Genomic DNA, 19,657 nt, shown 5'->3' on the forward strand with positions numbered 1-19,657 from the left:
TTGATCTAATATCTCCTAATGTGGCTCAGTGTCATAATTTGCTTCATAATGTTTCTGTCAAATGCCTTCAGACGTTTCATTAAAGGTGTTGTATAAATATTAATTATTATTGTTAAGAAGATTAAAAATAAAAATATTTACTCTTGTGCAGTGGGTATTATCAGTTGCCTAGGAACAGGCAATCTAAAACAGAATGGTGCATAAAGAATGCCTATTGAATATTTCTATTGTTACAGTATGCATTAACATGTTTAGGGATGTACAATAAAAATCTCATTTAACGTACCTTTTATCTTCCATTTCCTTTCCTGAATTCATACTCCGCCTAGATTCACAGATAGGTGGTCCTTTCAAATCCACATTTTTCACTATATGGTAATAGTTCGGATCTGTAGCATATGGCGCATTCTTCACTAACTGAGCACAAAAAAAGACTGCTTAGTATAGAAGCAAAATACTGCAGATGCTGGAAATCTGAAATAAAAGTAGTGCTGGAAATACTTAGCAGATCAGCACCTGGGAAGTTTGAAGTTTTCATCAAAACTGCTGAGTATGTCCAGCATTTTCTGTTTTTATATCTAATTATCTCCCAGAAGGTAGCATTTATTTACTCTTTATGTCTGCCTGTCTAAATAGCATTGCGAGATTGTAGAATCACATTGGAAAGTTGCATCAATGTAGCTTTCATAGGGTTCTTTATGGCAGCAGCTTTGGGACATATTTTCAGATTTCTGTGCCTCTCATGGATTTGTCGTTAGTCTTTCCTCAACCCTGAAGATAGGAAGCCCGAATCATTTGCAGAAAGGCTTTGGTGCACCACGTTGGCACAGCATTAAAGTACCCACCCGGTTGTCCAAATATTTGGGGCGTCAATCTCCGCCGGCGGGAGTCTCCGTTTTGCCGGCGCCCGGGGATTTCCCAACGGCGTGGGGCTGCCCCACAATGGGAAACCCCATTGACCGGCCGGTGTTACGGAGACTCCCGCCGGCCGGTCGGGGCAGAAATGTGGCGGGGCGGGTAGGAGAATTTCGCCCCTGAATTTTAAAAATCCTTCCAAAAAAAAAAGACAATATCAAATTGGTGCCCTTTTGAATAAAATTGGGCAGCACTTCAGCCAGTATCAAGTCCTGAAATCTCTATGTCTGTTTGTTGTACCCAATTGGAAAGCAAAAGACTTGTAGGGGGGTGGAACTAGAACATGACCCAAAGTTCCCATGACACTGTTTCAGACCATCAAGGCAATCCTACCAACAACTTCCTCCTGACACATCTATGCTCCTTTTTCTACCAGTGAGTAATTCTTCCACAACTTCAATGCTTTTCCCATCATCTCTGGCTCCGTTCTTCATATTCTTCCATTAATGCATTTAAGGTTAGATCTACTGCCTCCATGTTCCTGTTGCCTACATGAAGCATATTTTTGGAAATTGCATATATCCAAGTAATGGATAAAACATAGGGACGGCACGGTGGCACAGTGATTAGCACTGCTACCTCACAGCATCAGGGACCTGGATTCAATTCCGGCCATGGGTGACTGTGGAGTTTGCACGTTCTCCCAGTGTCTGCATGGGTTACGTCCTGGTGCACCGGTTTCCTCCCACAGTCCAAGGATGTGCAGCTTAGGTGGTTTGGCCATGATAAAGTTGTCCCTTAGTGTCCAGGGATGTATATGTGGGGTTACAGGGATAGGTGCCCTTGCAGAGGGTCAGTGCAGACTGGATGGGCCAAATGGCCTTATTCTGTACTGTAGAGATTCTGTGATCACAGGTATCGATAGATACTTGATTTGTGCCTCAAGGGTAACGTAATAGAAACTTTATCTTTTAGTGCACTATTAGTGAGTTTGCAAACTTATAAACCAATTTTCTAAATATTTATTTCAAAAATTGTTAAGTGTCAGAAAATGTTTTGAATTCAGATTTTTAAATTGAATTTTCTAAATAAGGTAGATGAGGCACTTGAAATGAAATGAATTTCATTGTACAATGAAAACATTCTCTAACATTCACCAAAGAAACCACAATCCGATATGCTGCTTGCAAGCAGTTCAATTTTCCCCCAAAACTAATTTATTTCAAAAGGCATTGAGTCATTTGTTTGAGATATCACCAAATCATGATGGTGAAAGCTATGCTTGTTTGGACAGGGATTTTTGATTTTATGAATGTCTCCAAATGGGCTTCCATTATGAACATTTACATTTGGACTTCTAATGTTAAATGTTGAGGTAAAAACATAGAAATAAGGTTTGTGAACAGAAAAAAAAGCATGATTTTGATATATAGAGATATATAGAGGTCGGTGGGGAGGTGGGGGCGAGGGATTTGTGGTGTGGTGGGTCCCCTGGAGGGTCGTGTGTGAGTGCCCCATGCAAGACAACTGTTTCAGAGTAACTATCAGGGTAACACTGCCAGAACCATCTGAAGTTACCGATTTAATTGTCCTAGCACTTCAGGGCAATTGCTGGGTTTGTGGAAACTTCCTACAGGGATTCCCCAGTGCATCAGTGGGGTACCCCCCTTAATGTGGCGCTGGGAGACCAGGAAGTTACGGCTATTGATATTCAAACAAACTCAAATGGAACTGCATAATTTGAACTGGGTGACATCAGTTTTATTTTATTGCACATTACCTATCATTGGGTAGGTACTCCAAGTCCTCTCCTGAACAAGATGCTGGACTTGCGGCTCAGAGTGGGCCAAGTACCCCATTCTTGGCAATGGCCCAGAAAATCTACTCTGAGGTTTAGATTTTTCTGTTGTTCCTACCTTGAGGCCAAAATGGAATACAACAAATTACCCCACAATTGAACAAAGTAAAAGTGAACCTATTTTGGCAAATTGCAAACAAATTCATTTGAAAGTAGTACATATATATATATATATATATATTTTTTTTTTTTACCAGTTCCTTGTTCCTTTCTTTTGCAGACCATTGCTTTCTTTCTGTTTCTTTCATTTCCTGCATTAATTTAGCTTGGTTTCTCCAATCCCTTAATGTTTTCTGGTCTCTGTAAACAAGCGTAATTCTATTTACTCCTATTAATGGTAAGATCAGGGTAAAACAAAGGCAAATTCAGGTATGGTGATAAGTAACATTTAACCAAAAACCCGAACTCACCTTTGTGACCTAAAATCATAGCAGATGTACTTTAGCTTGATGTGAAATCAGATGGGATGTTCATCTAAACTATAACAGAAACAAGCCTTCCCCTGCAATGAAGCAGGCCAGGTTGGGAGTGTAGAGTGCAGGATCACTGTCTGCAACCATATCCCACGCTATTAAAAATTAACGGTGCTAGGAACGGGGGCAAGAGTCCCAGGATTGGGTCATGACCACCATTTTTAATGGTTCTGGAGTTGACCCAACTCCACAAAAATCCAGGCCTACATATTTGGTTCCACAACTGATTTAAGATGCAGATCTGAATACTGCAGAGACTTTAACTGAAGCCAGTTATCACTCTTATAGGTCACATGAAATTGAGTATTGTTTCGAACATCCTCACAATTATTGCGCGATAGGAGTGAAGTAGAAAGAGTAGAGGTGGTATGTATGACAAAGTGTGCACTGGGATTGTTTGCAGGGGATAAAGATGTTACATCAAACTGGGGGCCCTGTCTGCTCTCAGGTGAATGTAAAAGATCCAATGACAAGGTTTGAAGACCAGCAGTGCGGTTTTCTTGGTGTTCTGGCCAACATTATGTCTCAATCAACAGCAGTAAAACAGATTTTCCAATCATTTCAATAATTGCTGTTTGTGGAATGTTGCTGTGTACAATTGGTCAGTGGGTTTTTCTAAACAAGTCAAAAATACTTAATTGACTATGAAGCATTTCGGAATTTCCTGTGGCCATGAAAGTTTCTATACATATCAGTTATTTCTCTTTTAAAAGGTTTAAACTGGAGACAAGAATGTGGTGGTGCTTCTGCCACGAGTTAAATTGAAATCAATTTAAGGATGTGAAGTTGGTTTACTTAACCACTAAACAAACCAGAAAAGAAAGTTAAGGCTGGTGCATTCAGCGAAAACAAATCTAATACCTCTTAATTGCTCAAACATTACCTCACTGGCCCTGAAATTTTAATTTCACAGGTGTGAATTCTCATTGCTTAAGAATGTAATCATGGTTAGAGATTTATAAAAAATAATTTTGTCTCTTTTATCTCTTTCAACTCTATCTTTCTTTCCCTTCCTTTAATTTTGTTTTCTGCACACAATTTCGGAGTGTGTAAGGACTCTTCCTGTGTATTTCCCTATTTCCCATTTTCATCCATGGATGTTCAATGGACATATACCTAGAAGTTGAGCAGAGGAAGTGATGAATTCAAAAGTTGCGAAATGGTGCACTTTACTATGGAGGCTTAGCTTCTGAACAGGAAAATTCAGACTTTTTGGCACCCGGGAAATTGGAGGGATTTGGTTCGATTGGCTGGCTGGAGGCCAATGAATTGGCGAAAGGCCGTATTCTGCCCGGCAACAGGTGGTGAATAGTTCCTACCTGAGTGGGCTGAAAACAAAAACCTCAAACTCAAGGGCCAGATTGAAGAAAGGTATACTGGTAGATGTCCATCTGAAATAAAGATTCTTTCCTTTTACTTTCATCATTATTTTATATTCCTCTTTCCCCTCTGTGTTTGTCTGTCTTGTGTGTGCGTGCGCATGTGTGTATATAGAGGGTGGGGCGAGTTAAAGAGGGGGGATAGGAATTAGATAATAGTTAACCAATTAATTGTGTTTGAATTTACAAACCTGGTGACTAATTATTGGGCAGCCAAAGACCAAAGATTTTGGGCATTCTCTAAGAATGATTTGTTAATTTCAATTGTGCTGCGACTCTTGGTCAAGACGGGCTGGAATTGACTGTGCACTGGACCAGGGAGTTGTAATAATTGAATTAAATATTCTAATTTATACTTCTTAGTTCAGACTCTACGTAGTTCAGTCAGAGTTCTTCATTAAATATACAAATTTATATTTCTTAGTTCAAACTCTGTATAGCTCTGTGAGACTTCCTCAATGTGCTTGGCGAAGAGCTTGTCCTGCTAACACACGTGACAGATCACTTGTTAAAGGCAACACACTGAAAAGGATCTTTAACTATATCAAGTCACCACGTAAAAGCCCATGAAAATTCTGCTGGAAGCTGGAAGCATAATGAGCAACGAGCACTGTTCCTTCACCACTAACCACAAAATCTGAGCCATTGTTGAAACAACACATGGGTCCAAGCAGAATTGATACAGTAGCAAAACGTTTTAAGTGGCTGGCTGAAGTTTCCAACCAGTATAGGAATTCTGTTCCTGTTCCACAACCTCAACTCCAGTTCAGTGTGTCACCTTTCAAAGCGCACCATTTCTTCATTCAATAAATATGACTTTCACAAACTTTGTTCTGAAAGGAACAAAAAGTATGACAGCTCAAGTCCAATTTGGCTAAAATACCAGCATGATCATAGTATAGAAACTGCAGATGAGTCAAATCGGGATAGCCGAGGAGGCCCAATTTGTCATATTAATGTATCTCTATGTAACCCATTGTATGCTTACAAATGCGTTCTACACTTTATGCTGCAGATTGTGTTATTCTAACATTGCTTTCTGTTTTTCAGATTCAAATGTCAAATTAGGAACACACAGTTAAACACAGTGGAACTGTAAATGAATCTTCCTTTTCTTTTGATCGTACGTTATGTCCACGTTCCTGACCAATGCCTCACAAATGTTGACGGTCATCCATGTGGTTTTATTTGCCTCGTAATGCATGGGTCCCCTTGACTTCTGTGAAGCATCATGGGCTTCCTTATCATGAGAATCCAGCAGAGGGCAGCAGAGCGGAGCCGCTGATTGGCTGTTGTGGGGACAATTTGCATCAGTGCATTACGGTCACTGTATCCAGAAGGTGTACCTGAGCAAGACACCCTCCGTGTTCAAGTGAAGGCAAGCATCCAGCAGAGGGCAGAAGAGCGGAGCTGCTGATTGGCTGTTGCAGGGAAAATTTGCATCAATGCATTGTAGTCACTGTATCCAGAAGGTGTACCTGAGCAAGCCACCCTCCGTGTTCAAGTGAAGGCAAGCATCCAGCAGAGGGCAGCAGAGCGGAGCCGCTGATTGGTTGTTGCGGGGAAGATTTGCATCAGTGCATTGCGGTCACTGTATCCAGAAGGTGGTTGGTGGATGAGCTGTTGTCAAGTGACAGTTAAACCCCAAACACTTCTTCAGTGTTTCCCTCCCTAACTCTTCCTCTAACCAAAAAAAAAACAATCACTGTAAGGATCCCAGCCGAGTAAAGATCAAGAGGGAGACTCGAGGGCAGGTAGAAGTAGGAAGAAGTTGAACCGTGTCGTCATAGCCAGCAGGTAAGTGATTGGCTGGTGACTAGTAAGTAGTTTTTCTTTTCCATGAGGTGTGTTGATAAGGTACGGGTTTTCTTTTTCTATTTTTTCTTTTTTATGGTATGATTGGTAACAATTTTTTCTTTTTTTCCCCTTTTTCATTTATCTATTATTTGATATTATAGTTGGACTAAGTTAAGCTTAAGATTGAAAATGGCAGGAGATCTCAGACCCGTGTTATGCTCCTCTTGCTCAATGTGGGAGCTCAGGGACGTGGCTGATGTCCCTGGCTCCTTCACGTTCGGGAAGTGTGTCCAGCTGCAGCTCTTGTTAGACCGTACAACAGCTCTGGAGCTGCGGATGGACTCACTTTGGAGCATCCGCGATGCTGAGGAAGTCATGGATACCACGTTTAGTGAATTGGTCACATCACAATTAGGATTGCTGAGGGAGAAACGGAATGGGTGACCAAAAGGCAGAGAAAAAGCAGGAAGGCAGTGGGGTGTCCCCTGCAGTCATCTCCCTCCAAAACAGATATACCGTTTTGGATACTGTTGGGGAGATGGCTCACCAGGGGAAGGCAGCAGTAGCCAGGTTCATGGCACCGTGGCTGGCTCTGCTGTACAGAAGGGCGGGAAAAAGAGTGGAAGGGCTATAGTCATAGGGGATTCAATTGTAAGGGGAGTAAATAGACGGTTCTGTGGTTGAAAACGAGACTCCCGAATGGTATGTTGCCTCCCAGGTACACGGATCAGGGATGTCTCAGATCGGCTGCAGAACATTCTGAAGGGGGAGGGTGAACAGCCAGTTGTCGCATATAGGCACCAATGATATAGGTAAAAAAACAGGATGAGGTCCTACAAGCAGAATTTAGGGAGTTAGGAGCCAAGTTAAAAAGTCGGACCTCAGAGGTAGTAATCTCAGGATTGCTACCAGTGCCACGTGGTAGTCAGCGTAGAAATGAAAGAATAGGCAGGATGAATGCATGGCTTGAGAGATGGTGCAGGAGGGAGGGGTTCAGATTTTTGGGACTTGGGACCAGTTCTGGGAGAGGTGGGACTACTACAAATTGGACGGTCTACACCTGGGCCGGACTGGAACTAATGTCCTTGGGGGTGCTTTTGCTAACGCTGTTGGGGAGGGTTTAAATTAATCTGGCAGTGGGATGCGAACCAAATGAGGAGGTTAGTGGCCAGTAAGGAGGTAGTAACTAAAGCCTGTAAGGAACTAGATCATGAAGTCAGCGTGACTAAGGGGAAGAGTAGGCAGGGAGCAGATGATGAACGCAAAGGGACTGGTGGTCTGAGGTGCATTTGTTTTAATGCAAGAAGTGTAGTAGGTAAGGCAGATGAACTTAGGGCTTGGATTATTACCTGGGACTATGACGTTATTGCTATTACTGAGATTTGTGGTTGAGGGAAGGGCATGATTGGGCAACTAAATATCCCAGGATATCGATGCTTCAGGTGGGATAGAGAGGGAGGTAAAAGGGGTGGAGGAGTTGCATTACTGGTCAGAGAGGATATCATAGCTGTGGAGGACTCGAGCAGTGAGGCGATATGGGCAGAGCTCAGAAATAGGAAGGGTGCGGTAACAATGTTGGGGCTGTACTACAGACCTCCCAAAAGCGAGCGTGAGATAGAGGTACAAATATGTAAACAGCTTATGGAAAGATGTAGGAGCAACAGGGTGGTGATGATAGATTTTAATTTTCCCAACATTGACTGGGATACATAGAACAGTACAGCACAGAACAGGCCCATCGGCCCTCGATGTTGTGCCGAGCATTGTCCGAAACCTAGATCAAGCTATCCCACTCCCTGTCATTCGGGTGCTCCATGTGCCTATCCAATAACCGCTTGAAAGTTCCTAAAGTGTCCGACTCCACTATCACAGCAGGCAGTCCATTCCACACCCTAACCACTCTCTGAGTAAAGAACCTACCTCGGACATCCCTCCTATATCTCCCACCCTGAACTTATAGTTATGCCCCCTTGTAACAGCTACATCCACCCGAAGAAATAGTCTCTGAACGTCCACTCTATCTACCCCCCTCATCATCTTATAAACCTCTATTAAGTCGCCTCTTATCCTCCTCCACTCCAAAAGAAAAGCCCTAGCTCCCTCAACCTTTCCTCATAAGACCTATCCCGCAAACCAGGCAGAATCCTGGTAAATCTCCTTTGCACCCTATCCAATGCTTCCACATCCTTCCTATAGTGTGGTGACCAGAACTGCACACAATACTCCAAATGTGGTCTCACCAGGGTCATGTACAGCTGCAGCATAACCCCGCGGCTCTTAAACTCAAGACCCCTGTTAATAAACGCTAACACACTATAGGCCTTCTTCACGGCTCTATCCACTTGAGTGGCCACCTTCAGAGATCTGTGGACATGAACACCAAGATCTCTCTGTTCCTCCACATTCCTCAGAACCCTGCCGTTGACCCTGTAATCGCATTCAAAGTTTTTCTACCAAAATGAATCACCTCGCACTTATCAGGGTTAAACTCCATCTGCCATTTTTCGGCCCAGCTCTGCATCCTATCAATGTCTCTTTGCAGCCTACAACAGCCCTCCACCTCATCCACTACTCCACCAATCTTGGTGTCATCAGGAAATTTACTGACCCACCCTTCAGCCCCCTCCTCCAAGTCATTGATAAAAATCACAAATAGTGATACACTTAGTGTCAGAGGTCTAGATGGAGCAGAATCAGTAAGGAGCATCCAGGAGGGTTTTCTAGAGCAGTAGGTAAATAGTCCAACTCGGGAAGAGGCCATACTGGATCTGGTGTTGGAGAATGAGCCCGGCCAGGTGGTTGAAGTTTCAGTCTGGGATTACTTTGGGAATAGTGATCACAATTTCACAAGTTTTAGAATACTCATGGACAAAGGTGAGAGTGGTCCTAAAGGAATAGTGCTAAATTGGGGGAAGGCTAACTATACCAAAATTTGTCAGAAGCTGGGGAATGTGCATTGGGAGCAGCTGTTTGAAGGTAAATCCACATTTGATATGTGGGAGGCTTATAAAGAGAGGTTGATTAGAGTGCAGGACAGACATGTCCCTGTGAAAACAAGGGATAGAAATGGCAAGATTAGGGAACCATGGATGACAGGTGAAATTGTGAGACTAGCTAAGAGGAAAAAGGAAACATACTTAAGGCCTAGGCGACTGAAGACAGATGAAGCTTTGGAAGAATATCGGGAATGTAGGACCAATCTGAAACGAGGAATCAAGAGGGCTAAAAGGGGTCATGAAATATCTTTAGCAAACAGGGTTAAGGAAAATCCCAAAGCCTTTTATTCATATATAAGGAGCAAGAGGGTAACTAGAGAAAGGGTTGGCCCACTCAAGGACAAAGGAGGAAAGTTATGCATGGAGTCAGAGAAAATGGGTGAGATTCTTAACAAATACTTTGCACCGGTATTCACCGAGGAGAGGGACATGACGGATGTTGAGGTTAGGGACAGATGTTTGATTACTCTAGGTCAAGTTGGCATAAGGAGGGAGGATGTGTTGGGTATTCTAAAGGCATTAAGGTGGACAAGTCCCCAGGTACAGATGGGATCTATCCCAGGTTACTGAGGGAAGTGAGAGAGGAAATAGCTGGGGCCTTAACAGATCTCTTTGCAGCATCCTTGAACACGGGTGAGGTACCGGAAGACTGGAGAATTGCTAATGTTGCCCCTTGTTTAAGAAGGGTAGCAGGGATAATCCAGGTAATTATAGACCGGTGGGCCTGACGTCAGTGGTAGGGAAGCTGCTGGAGAAGATACTGAGGGATAGGATCTATTCCTATTTGGAAGAAAATGGGCTTATCAGTGATAGGCAACATGGTTTTGTGCAGGGAAGGTCATGTCTTACCAACTTAATAGAATTCTTTGAGGAAGTGACAAAGTTGATTGATGAGGGAAGGGCTGTAGATGTCACATACATGGAATTCAGTAAGGCATTTGATGAGGTTCCCCATGGTAGGCTGATGGAGAAAGTGAAGTTTCATGGGATCCAAGGTGTACTAGCGAGATGGATAAAGTACTGGCTGGGCAACAGGAGACAGAGTAGTAGTGGAAGGGAGTTTCTCAAAATGGAGAACTGTGACCAGTGGTGTTCCACAGGGTTCCGTGCTGGGACCACTGTTGTTTGTGATATACATAAATGATCTGGAGGAAGGTATATGTGGTCTGATTAGCATGTTTGCAGATGACATTAAGATTGGTGGAGGAGCAGATAGTGAAGGGGACTGTCAGAGAATACAGCAGAATATAGATAGATTGGAGAGTTGGGCGGAGAAATGGCAGATGGAGTTCAATCCGAGCAGCACAGTAGCATAGTGGTTAGCACAATTGCTTCACAGCTCCAGGGTCCCAGGTTCGATTCCCGGCTTGGGTCACTGTCTGTGCGGAGTCTGCACGTTCTCCTCGTGTGTGCGTGGGTTTCCTCCGGGTGCTCCGGTTTCCTCCCACAGTCCAAAGATGTGCAGGTTAGGTGGATTGGCCAGGATAAATTGCCCCCTAGTGTCCAAAATTGCCCTGAGTGTTGGGTGGGGTTACTGGTTTATGAGGATAGGGTGGAGGTACGGGTTTGGGTAGGGTGCTCTTTCTAAGGGCCGGTGCAGACTCGATGGGTCGAATGGCCTCCTTCTGCATTGTAAATTCTATGAAATGCGAGGTGATGCATTTGGAAGATCCAATTCAAGAGCGAACTATACGGTAAAAGAAAAAGCCCTGGGGAAAATTGATGTACAGAGAGATCTGGGTGTTCAGGTCCATTGTACCCTGAAGGTGGCTGCGCAGGTCGATAGCGTGGTCAAGAAGGGATACGGCATGCTTTCCTTCATCGGAAAGGGTAATGAGTACAAGAGTTGGCAGGTCATGTGGATGCTTTGGAGAAGGTGCAGGGGAAGTTCACCAGGATGTTGCCTGGTCTGGAGGGCGCTAGCTATGAAGAGCGGTTGAATAGATTAGGATTATTTTCATTAGAAAGACGGAGGTTGAGGGGGGACCATATTGATGTCTACAAAATCATGAGCGGTATAGACAGGGTGGATAGCAAGAAGCTTTTTCCCCAGAGTAGGGGACGCAGTTACTAGGGGTCACGAGTTCAAGGTGAGAGGGGAAAGGTTTAAGGGAGATATGTGTGGGAAGTTCTTTACGCAGAGGGCCGTGGGTGCCTGGAACGCATTGCCGGCGGAGGTGGTAGAGGCGGGCACGATAGCGTCATTTGAGAGGTATCTAGACAGATACATGAATGGGCAGGGAGCAGAGGGATACAGATCCTTAGAAAGTAGGCGACAGTTTTAGATAGAGGCTCTGGATCGGCACAGGCTTGGAGGGCCGAAGGGCCTGTTCCTGTGCTGTAATTTTTCTTTGCTCTTTGAGAAGCAGCAGCCTTATGGTGCTGTCCATGTTGGCCCGGCCCAAGAGTGACACATTCTTTGCTCTGCTTTCCACCAGTTAATGTATCTCCCTTAAATATCAAACAGCAAAAGATAGTAAAATGGTCCAGTTTCATACCTGTTAAAAATGTGTCTTTGTGCATACTCGATCATGACACAGACAAGACCATTTTGGAGCCAGTTATCCACCATTTCAACAGCACCCTCACCAAGCAGATGATGTTGTGCACTTTCTTGAATTGGTCAGCAAACTGTCTTATCAGGCGAATTCTATGTGTTCCAACTTTTTCGCCTTGGCAACTTCCCTTACCGGCAGAATTGAACTGGACAATAAGATGTTGGAGCAGAAGTAGGACATTCAGCCCCATTGAGCCTGCGCCGCTATTCAATGAAATCACGTTTGATCTGATATGATAATCCTCACCTCCACTTTCCTGCCTTCTGCCCATAATGTTTGATCCCTTTACTGATTAAAAAGCTGTCTGTCTCAGACATCCAACATACTTTGAAAAAATAAATTTAGAGTACCCAATTCATTTTTTTTCCAATTAAGAGGCAATTAGGCCAATCCACCTACCATGCACATCTTTGGATTGTGGGGGCGAAACCCACGCAAACACGGGGAGAATGTGCAAAGTTCACACGGACAGTGACCCAGAGCCGGGTTCGAATCTGGAACCTCGGCGCCGTGAGATTTCCAACATACTTAATGGCCAAGCCTCTACAGCTCTCTGCGGTAAATAATTCACCAACCTCTGAGAGGAGACACTCCTCCTCATCTTGGTCTGGAAATGGGGATGTTCTCTGCTTGGGCATGCATTAAACCACATTAGCGGAGATTCTTCAACAACGGGATAGGCCGCCGTTTTCATCCTCTTCCCTACTGGAGAGAATGTCTGTTTGTTAACTGATCTAAATGTTCCCTTTGCTTTTTAAAATGATGATCAAACTTAATGGCAGGATATCCCATTCTTTCACAATGCATGGTTTTCTATTTGCTCTTTCAACTTCATCTTCTCTCCAGTCAACAATACTTTTAACTTTTGCACAGGCTTTGCCAAACTTACATACTTTGCATGCTGCTTAACTGAGAAATTTGAGGGCAATTAGGTCTAACCAATCCACTCTGATTGGTCAGTGTGATCGCACGTCCCATGGCATAAGAGACTGGTTTGCTTGCGCCGTGGAAGCACCTGTTTTGAGAAGGAGTTTGGCATTATATTTCTCCTTGACGGTGAACAAAAGATTGGTTAACCTGGATCGGCCACTGAAGAATTCCGGCTAATCACGATCATTGTTCCGTCTAATCTGCCTGAAGAGATGGTTGATAACTTTGACAGAGGCATAATTACAGATCATCTCAATTTGACTCATTGGGATTTCACAGCATCATAAAGCACAGAAACTGGACATTCAGTGTGGTGCATGATGTTACATCCAAATAAATGATTAAAAAAATATGGCATTTTCAACTTTAACAGTGTAACAGTCTGACGTGTAAGGCACATGGTATTTACAAAGTAGCAGCTCTATTGTGTCTGATATTTATAACACTGACGTGTAAGGCACATGGTATTTACAAAGTAGCAGCTCTATGATGTCTGATATTTACAAAACCAGTGCATGTCCCATGTACAAGCGCCCCCCCCCACCACCCCTTCCCCTGTTCCGTTTGTTTCCCTTCTTTATTTTTTTGTTGTTGGGAGGGGGGGCCTGATGAATGGCCCCACGCTTTGTAGAAGTCCTCGTCCAACCCTTGGATGGTGTACTCGATCTTCTCCAGGTGGAGAAATTCTGCCATGTCTGCCAGCCAATTGCAGGTTTGGGTGATGCTGCTGGTCGCCAGTCGAGCAAGATTCTCCGGCATGCAATTAGGGATGCAAAAACAAGGCGTCAGCCCTCTTCCCCATGTGAAGGACTGGCTGGTCTGATACTCCGAAGACTGCCGCTCTCGGGCACAATTCTACTCACACCGCCACAACCTTGGACATCGCCTCGAAGAACCCGACAAGTCTGGGGCATGCCCAGATCATGTGTGCATGGTTGGCCAGGCCTCCCTGACACCATGCGCATTTTTCCTCCACCTCCGGGAAGAACCTGCTCATTCATGTTCTAGTCAGGTGGGCTCTATGCACCACTTTAAACTGCATAGGGCTTAGCCTAGCACAGGAGGAAGTAGAGTTGGTCCTGCTCAGTGTTTGCTCCAGACTCCCCAACCCACTTCCGTCCCCAGTTCGTCCTCCCATTTCCGTCTAGGTTCATCCAGTGGAATCCCTGTCTAGTAACTGTCCGTATATGTTCCCACAGTCCCCCCCCATCTTAATGTCCGTGTTGATTAGACTGGTCAGGTTCCACTTGTGGATCTGTGTCCAGTTATGATTGAGATCCCCAGGTAGCAGAATTTGTTTTGGGCTAGATTGAATGATAGTTCCTCCAGTTTGTCCCTCCCCCGCTCGGGTTCACCGGGAATGCCTCGCTCTTGCCCAGGTTGAGTCTGTAGCCCAAGAAGGCTCCAAACTCTCTCAGAAATTGCACGACTGCTTTCAGGCTGTTCTGTAGATCCGAGACGTAGAGGAGTAGGTTATCCTCATAGAGTGAAACTCTGTGCTCCCTGCCTCCTCTTTGTATACCCTTCCAGCATTTTACATCTCGCAGAGCAATCGCCAGTGGTTCAATTGCCAGGGAGAAGAAGAGCGGGGAAGTGGGCATCCCTGCCTTGTGCCTCTGCGTAGCTGGACGTATTCAGAGCTGTTGGTGCTGGTCTGAACACTCGTCTTGGGGGCATTGTACAAGAGTTTCACCCATGAAGTGAATCCTGTCCCCAGCCCAAACTGCTCTAGCACCTCGATGAGGTACTTCCATTCAACTCGGTCAAAGGCCTTTTCTGCGTCCAAGGTGATGATTACCTCTGCTGTTCTCTCCCTGGAAGGGGTCATTATTACAGTCAGCAGCCGCCTGATGTTCGTAGTTAGCTGCCTACCCTTGACAAAGCCCGCCTGGTCCTCTGCGACCACCTCTGGTATGCGGTTCTCCAGTCTCTTGGCCAGGACCGTTGCAAGTATCTTAGTGTCTACATTCAGCAGTGAAATGGGTCTATATATGCTCCACATACCGTCAGGATCTTGGCTCTCTTGGGTATCAGCGATACTGTGGCCTGTGTTAGTGTAGAAGGCAGAGTGACCCTCGCTAGCGAGTCTGCGAACATGTCCCGTAGGTGTGGGGCCAGGGCTGGTGCAAATTCCTTTTTGAAGACCACCAGGAACCCGTTCGGTCCCAGCGCCTTCCCCGCCTGCATGGAGCTGATGCTCTCCATGATCTCTCCCAGTCCTACTAGTGCTTCCAGCTCACTCGGCCTATCGTCCCCCATGACGGGCATGTCCAGTCCATCGAGGAACTGTTTCATCCCCGTGTCCCCGTCGGGGGGGTTCTGAGGTGTACAGCCCTCGGTAGAATATCTCAAATGTTCTGTTGATCTATTTTTGCTCGATTACAGGTCTGCCCTAAATCATAAAATTAAATGCAACATTTAAAGAAAATGTCAAGACTTGAAATGTGTGGCAGCAGGTAAATAAATTACTCTTCTGTAATAACTGCTGAATTCGATTTCCAAGCCATAAATTAGTGTACCTATTTAGACAAATGTTTACATTTTCATGACAATGTATGGAGGATATGAGCTCATTAGAAAATAGCAACTATTAGTTCGGTAGAAAATAGATTTGTCTTTTTAATTAGCTAGTGAACCATATTTGATTAAATCCAAGAATGTCATCGGATTGCCTTTTATTATAAATTAGTCACAACTAAAAATTATTTTAATTCAAAGTTTTAATGCATTTTGAAGCATAAACAACATTTTAAGCAACTACCGGATAAATATGACAACTTACCTAAAAAAAGGGAACTTTGTCAAGGCTGCTGTGCTAAAAACAGTTGGCCCTCAATGCAGCATAACCCTCCATGAAAATAGCCTAATTAAAGTGTGAAGCGAATCATTGTTCTAGTGAAACACACACAATTGCATCAAAAGGGCAAAAAAATATAGTACTCACTTCATCCTCTGTTCAATAAACGCTTGCTTTTGTTTGTGCTCTTTCAGCGCAGCTAATCTAAGTTCATGCTTTCTCTTTGTCTGAATAGTCATGTCATATGCTGTCAACTCAGGAAATAATGCATTTAGATTAGGAGTCTTCTCCCTGAAATACATAATAAAATACTCGATGTTTACATTGGAAATAGAAAGCTAAATACCAAATTTCACTTCAACATTTAGTTGCTATGCATTACTGTTTTTTTAGTGCATGATCTCATTAAAGCTATTTGTGCAGCTGCACACTCGTGTTAATTATCCCACAACAAGTCCCTTGCAGTGCCTTTAACCTGCTGTGCGGCTGCACACCCGCACAGGTTAATAGGAACATTGCTATAGACCCTCCCCAAAGAAAGCACAGCAGAAACATAGCTTCTCAAGCTATTCAACTAGATAATTTTTGATCTGCATCTCAACTCAATTTACCTACCTTGGTTTCATATTCTTTAATCAATGTCAGTTTTGAAATTTTCAATTGACCTAGTTTCAACAGCTTTATGGAGGAAATTGTGTTCCCAGACTTCCATTACTCTGTGTGAAGTACTTCCTGGCATCATTCCTGAATGGCCAGCTCTAACTTTAAAGTTATGCTCCATTGTTCTCGACTTCCCAACAGAGGAAATAGTTTTCCTCTATCTCCCCTATCAAATCCTTTCATCTTCAAACACATCTCAATTGCCGTGAAATGAAATGAAAATCGCTTATTGTCACAAGTAGGCTTCAAATGAAGTTACTGTGAAAAGTGTTGCTAACTTTTGGTTGGTTCTTAATTTGGCTCTATTTAATCACGCTTGCTCAAGAGTCGCCAGGTATCTTTCGACACCGCCACAAGGTTCAGAACCAAATACTGATCAATGACTCGATACACCAGTTAGTAAGTTCAAAAGCAATGCTCATTTATTTACACAGTCAAATCTACTCATGCATAAACTCTACAAACTAAACTACCACTATTACTAAAGCCTATACTTAGCTTCGGGCGCCTACTCAGTCAGAGGAACAATGGCCGTTGCTCGGTTCTGAGGCTGCTGGGTTGAGCTGTTTAGAGGGTTGACTAGGAGCGTCTATCTCGTAGCTTGCGTTGACTTGGAACTTACTTGGTCTGCTGTAGCTGCTAGGCTGGTCTCTCTCTTCGCTGAGAGCCAAAGCCAAAGGAGAGTGTTCTCCCTTGGGGGATACCTTTTATACCCAAAATGGCTTTGTGCTCTTTTGGGCGGGTCTTGAACTTGGCCTCAACTAATTGGGTCTTTCCCAATCATCGGTTTCGATTTTCCTCCAATAGAGGGGTGGTTCCCTGATCGCTGGGCGTGTCCTGGTGACCGTCAGTCAGCTGTGTCTTAGCTTCTTCTGCCGCCAGGGAGTCTGTCCTAATATAGTGTATCTAAATGTTTCCCTTTTGTCCCCGGAGATGGCTTATTAGTATGTAAATCGTTTGGTAGTTTCTGTCCTGTCTGAGCGCTTAAGGTTTTAATCAACAGACAGAGCTTGCACCTGCTTGTTTCTTAGCATTGTCCAATTTTCCCTGCAGTCTTTGCAAGTGTCCATTTTGTAATCGTAACATGGCCATCCCAGATGGCTACAAAAGCCCCTAATTTCCACATTCCAGCACCTGTTCGGGGAACAGGAGCCTGTTCGGGGCGCCTGTGAAATCGACTATACCGAAGGAAATACAAGGCTGATCTGTACAATCTGGTACCATAATTTAAGCTTTTTATGCTCCGGTATCATTCTGGTGAATCTGTTCTTCCAAGGCTTATATATTGTTTTTAAGGTGCAATGACTCAAACTGAAAAACATCAAAATGCATTCCATCTGGGAAAATATAATTGGAACCGGATAAAATGATCACAAAAAGTGGTTCAATAGGATGGTGTATATTTATCATTCATAGATTGCTGGAAAGGCTCTAAATTTAAAAATAAATTTAGATTTATAAATGTGGCCACACTGGACTGGAACTACAACACAAATGCTTTCCCATGAAGAGCCAAATTTGCTCAATCAGATGTTTACAAGAAATAAAAAATAATTACGCTTTTATGCAAAGTATACTCAGTGGAAGCAGGGAGAATAAGCTACATTCCTACACTTGTTGGGCCATTTGATTTGTCTGTGGGGCAGCTGATAACCTGCTACTGGGGCGATCAAATCCTGTGACCTGGCTCTCCTAACTCAGTGTTAATTGCTCCGGGTGTAGTCTAAGCAGGGCTTTTATAGCTGTAGCATGACTTTGAGATTATGTTTGTCAGACTCAAATTTTCATCATTAAAACATACCTTCAGTAATTTTAGCATATTTTTCACAAGATGGTCAGGACTATTATGTATTTTCTTTTCATGTACTAAATGATCTGTTTGAGCTGCACGTTGGTACATATGACAATAAACAAATCCAATCCATCCAATCCAATCCTTGATTTAAAATTTTTTTTATCACCCCAAAGGACCTCTGATAATGCAGCACTCCCTCAAAACTGCACTCAGCATCAGCTTAATGTATATTGTCAAATTGTGGAACCAAATCCCATGGCCTAGAATGACACTTGAATGCCAATGGTTGAGTTATGAGGTGGGATTACACAAACAAGGGTTTCATTCCTTTTTAAAAAATAAATTTAGAGTACCCAATTATATTTTTAATTTAAGGGGGTATTTAGTGCCAATTCACCTACCCGGCGCATCTTTGGGTTGTGGGGGTGAGACCCACACAGACACGGGAAGAATGTGCGCACTCCGCAAGGACAGTGACCCATGCTGGGATTGAAGCCAGGTCCTCAGTGCCGCGAGGCAACAGTGTCAAGCACTGTGCCACCATGCCGCCAGGTGAAATTCAAATTTGATTAATAAATAGATTCCATTGAATCCCTCAAGTGCAGAAGGAGGCCATTCGGCCGATTGAGTCTGTACCGACCCTCTGAAAGAGCACGTCACCCAAGCCCACTTCCCCACCATATCCCAATAACCCCTTACCCTAACCAACACATCTTTGGACACCAAGGGGCAATTTAGCATGGCCTCTCCACATAACCTGCACATCACATCTTTGGACTGGAATACAAAGATAATCCCAGAGCTGGTGGCCACATAACCATCAACAATTGCTAGTTTTTAAAAAACTTTTTTCTCCAATTAATGGGCAATTTAGCATAGCCAATCCACCTACTCTGCACATCTTTCGGTTGTTGGGATGAGACCCACGTAGTCATGGAGAGAATTACAAACTCCACACGGACAGTGGCCCAAGGCTGGAATCGAACCCGGGTCCTTGGTGCCGTGATGCAGCAGTGCTACCCACTGCGACACCGTGCCACCCTTCTAACTGTCATAAATGTCTAGTTCACTCATGCCCCTTCGGGAAAGAAATCTGCCATCCTTACCCAGTCTGGCCTATGAGTGACTCCACAACCGCGGCAATGTGGATGACTCCTCTGAAATGTTCAGTTCAAGGACAATTAGGGCTTTTCCAGCAATTGCCACATACTGTGAAAGAATAAAGAGGGGAAACAAGCTTAAAAATTAGAGCCTGACCTTTCAGAATGAAGTTAGGAAACACTTCCACACGTAAAAGATGGCAGAAAGTTGGAAATGCCAGTTGCTATGTGGTCAATTGGTAATTTTTAGTCTCAGATTGATAAGATTTCTGTGAGCAAAGATAAGGGGGTAAAGGTTGTCACAGATCAGCCATTATTTCAATAAGTAGTAGAATGATCTTGAGGGAGTTCCGTTCCTATACTCCTAATGTAACATTGGCTCAAAGACAAATTGTTGCATTATTATTTCCTATGGCAGAAACATTACCAACAATTCCAGTTGTATATGAAATGTTGAGA

General features: G+C 43.8%; 1 protein-coding gene across 3 annotated transcripts in view; it reads right to left on the reverse strand.

The window, feature by feature from the left end:
* The window catches only part of LOC140393105 (leucine-rich repeat-containing protein 27-like), a 142,082-nt gene that overhangs the window by 17,785 nt on the left and 104,640 nt on the right, over window positions 1–19,657 (reverse strand). For all 3 annotated transcript variants that reach the window (XM_072479147.1, XM_072479148.1, XM_072479149.1), the window contains 3 exons: window positions 15,791–15,934; window positions 2,908–3,013; window positions 287–417 (listed from right to left, as the gene is read on the reverse strand). In XM_072479147.1, the coding sequence (XP_072335248.1) occupies window positions 287–417; window positions 2,908–3,013; window positions 15,791–15,934 (381 nt within the window). The remainder of the gene's footprint in view (window positions 1–286; window positions 418–2,907; window positions 3,014–15,790; window positions 15,935–19,657) is intronic.

The sequence above is a fragment of the Scyliorhinus torazame genome, chromosome 16, assembly GCF_047496885.1.
Source record: "Scyliorhinus torazame isolate Kashiwa2021f chromosome 16, sScyTor2.1, whole genome shotgun sequence".
Lineage (NCBI taxonomy): Eukaryota > Metazoa > Chordata > Chondrichthyes > Carcharhiniformes > Scyliorhinidae > Scyliorhinus > Scyliorhinus torazame.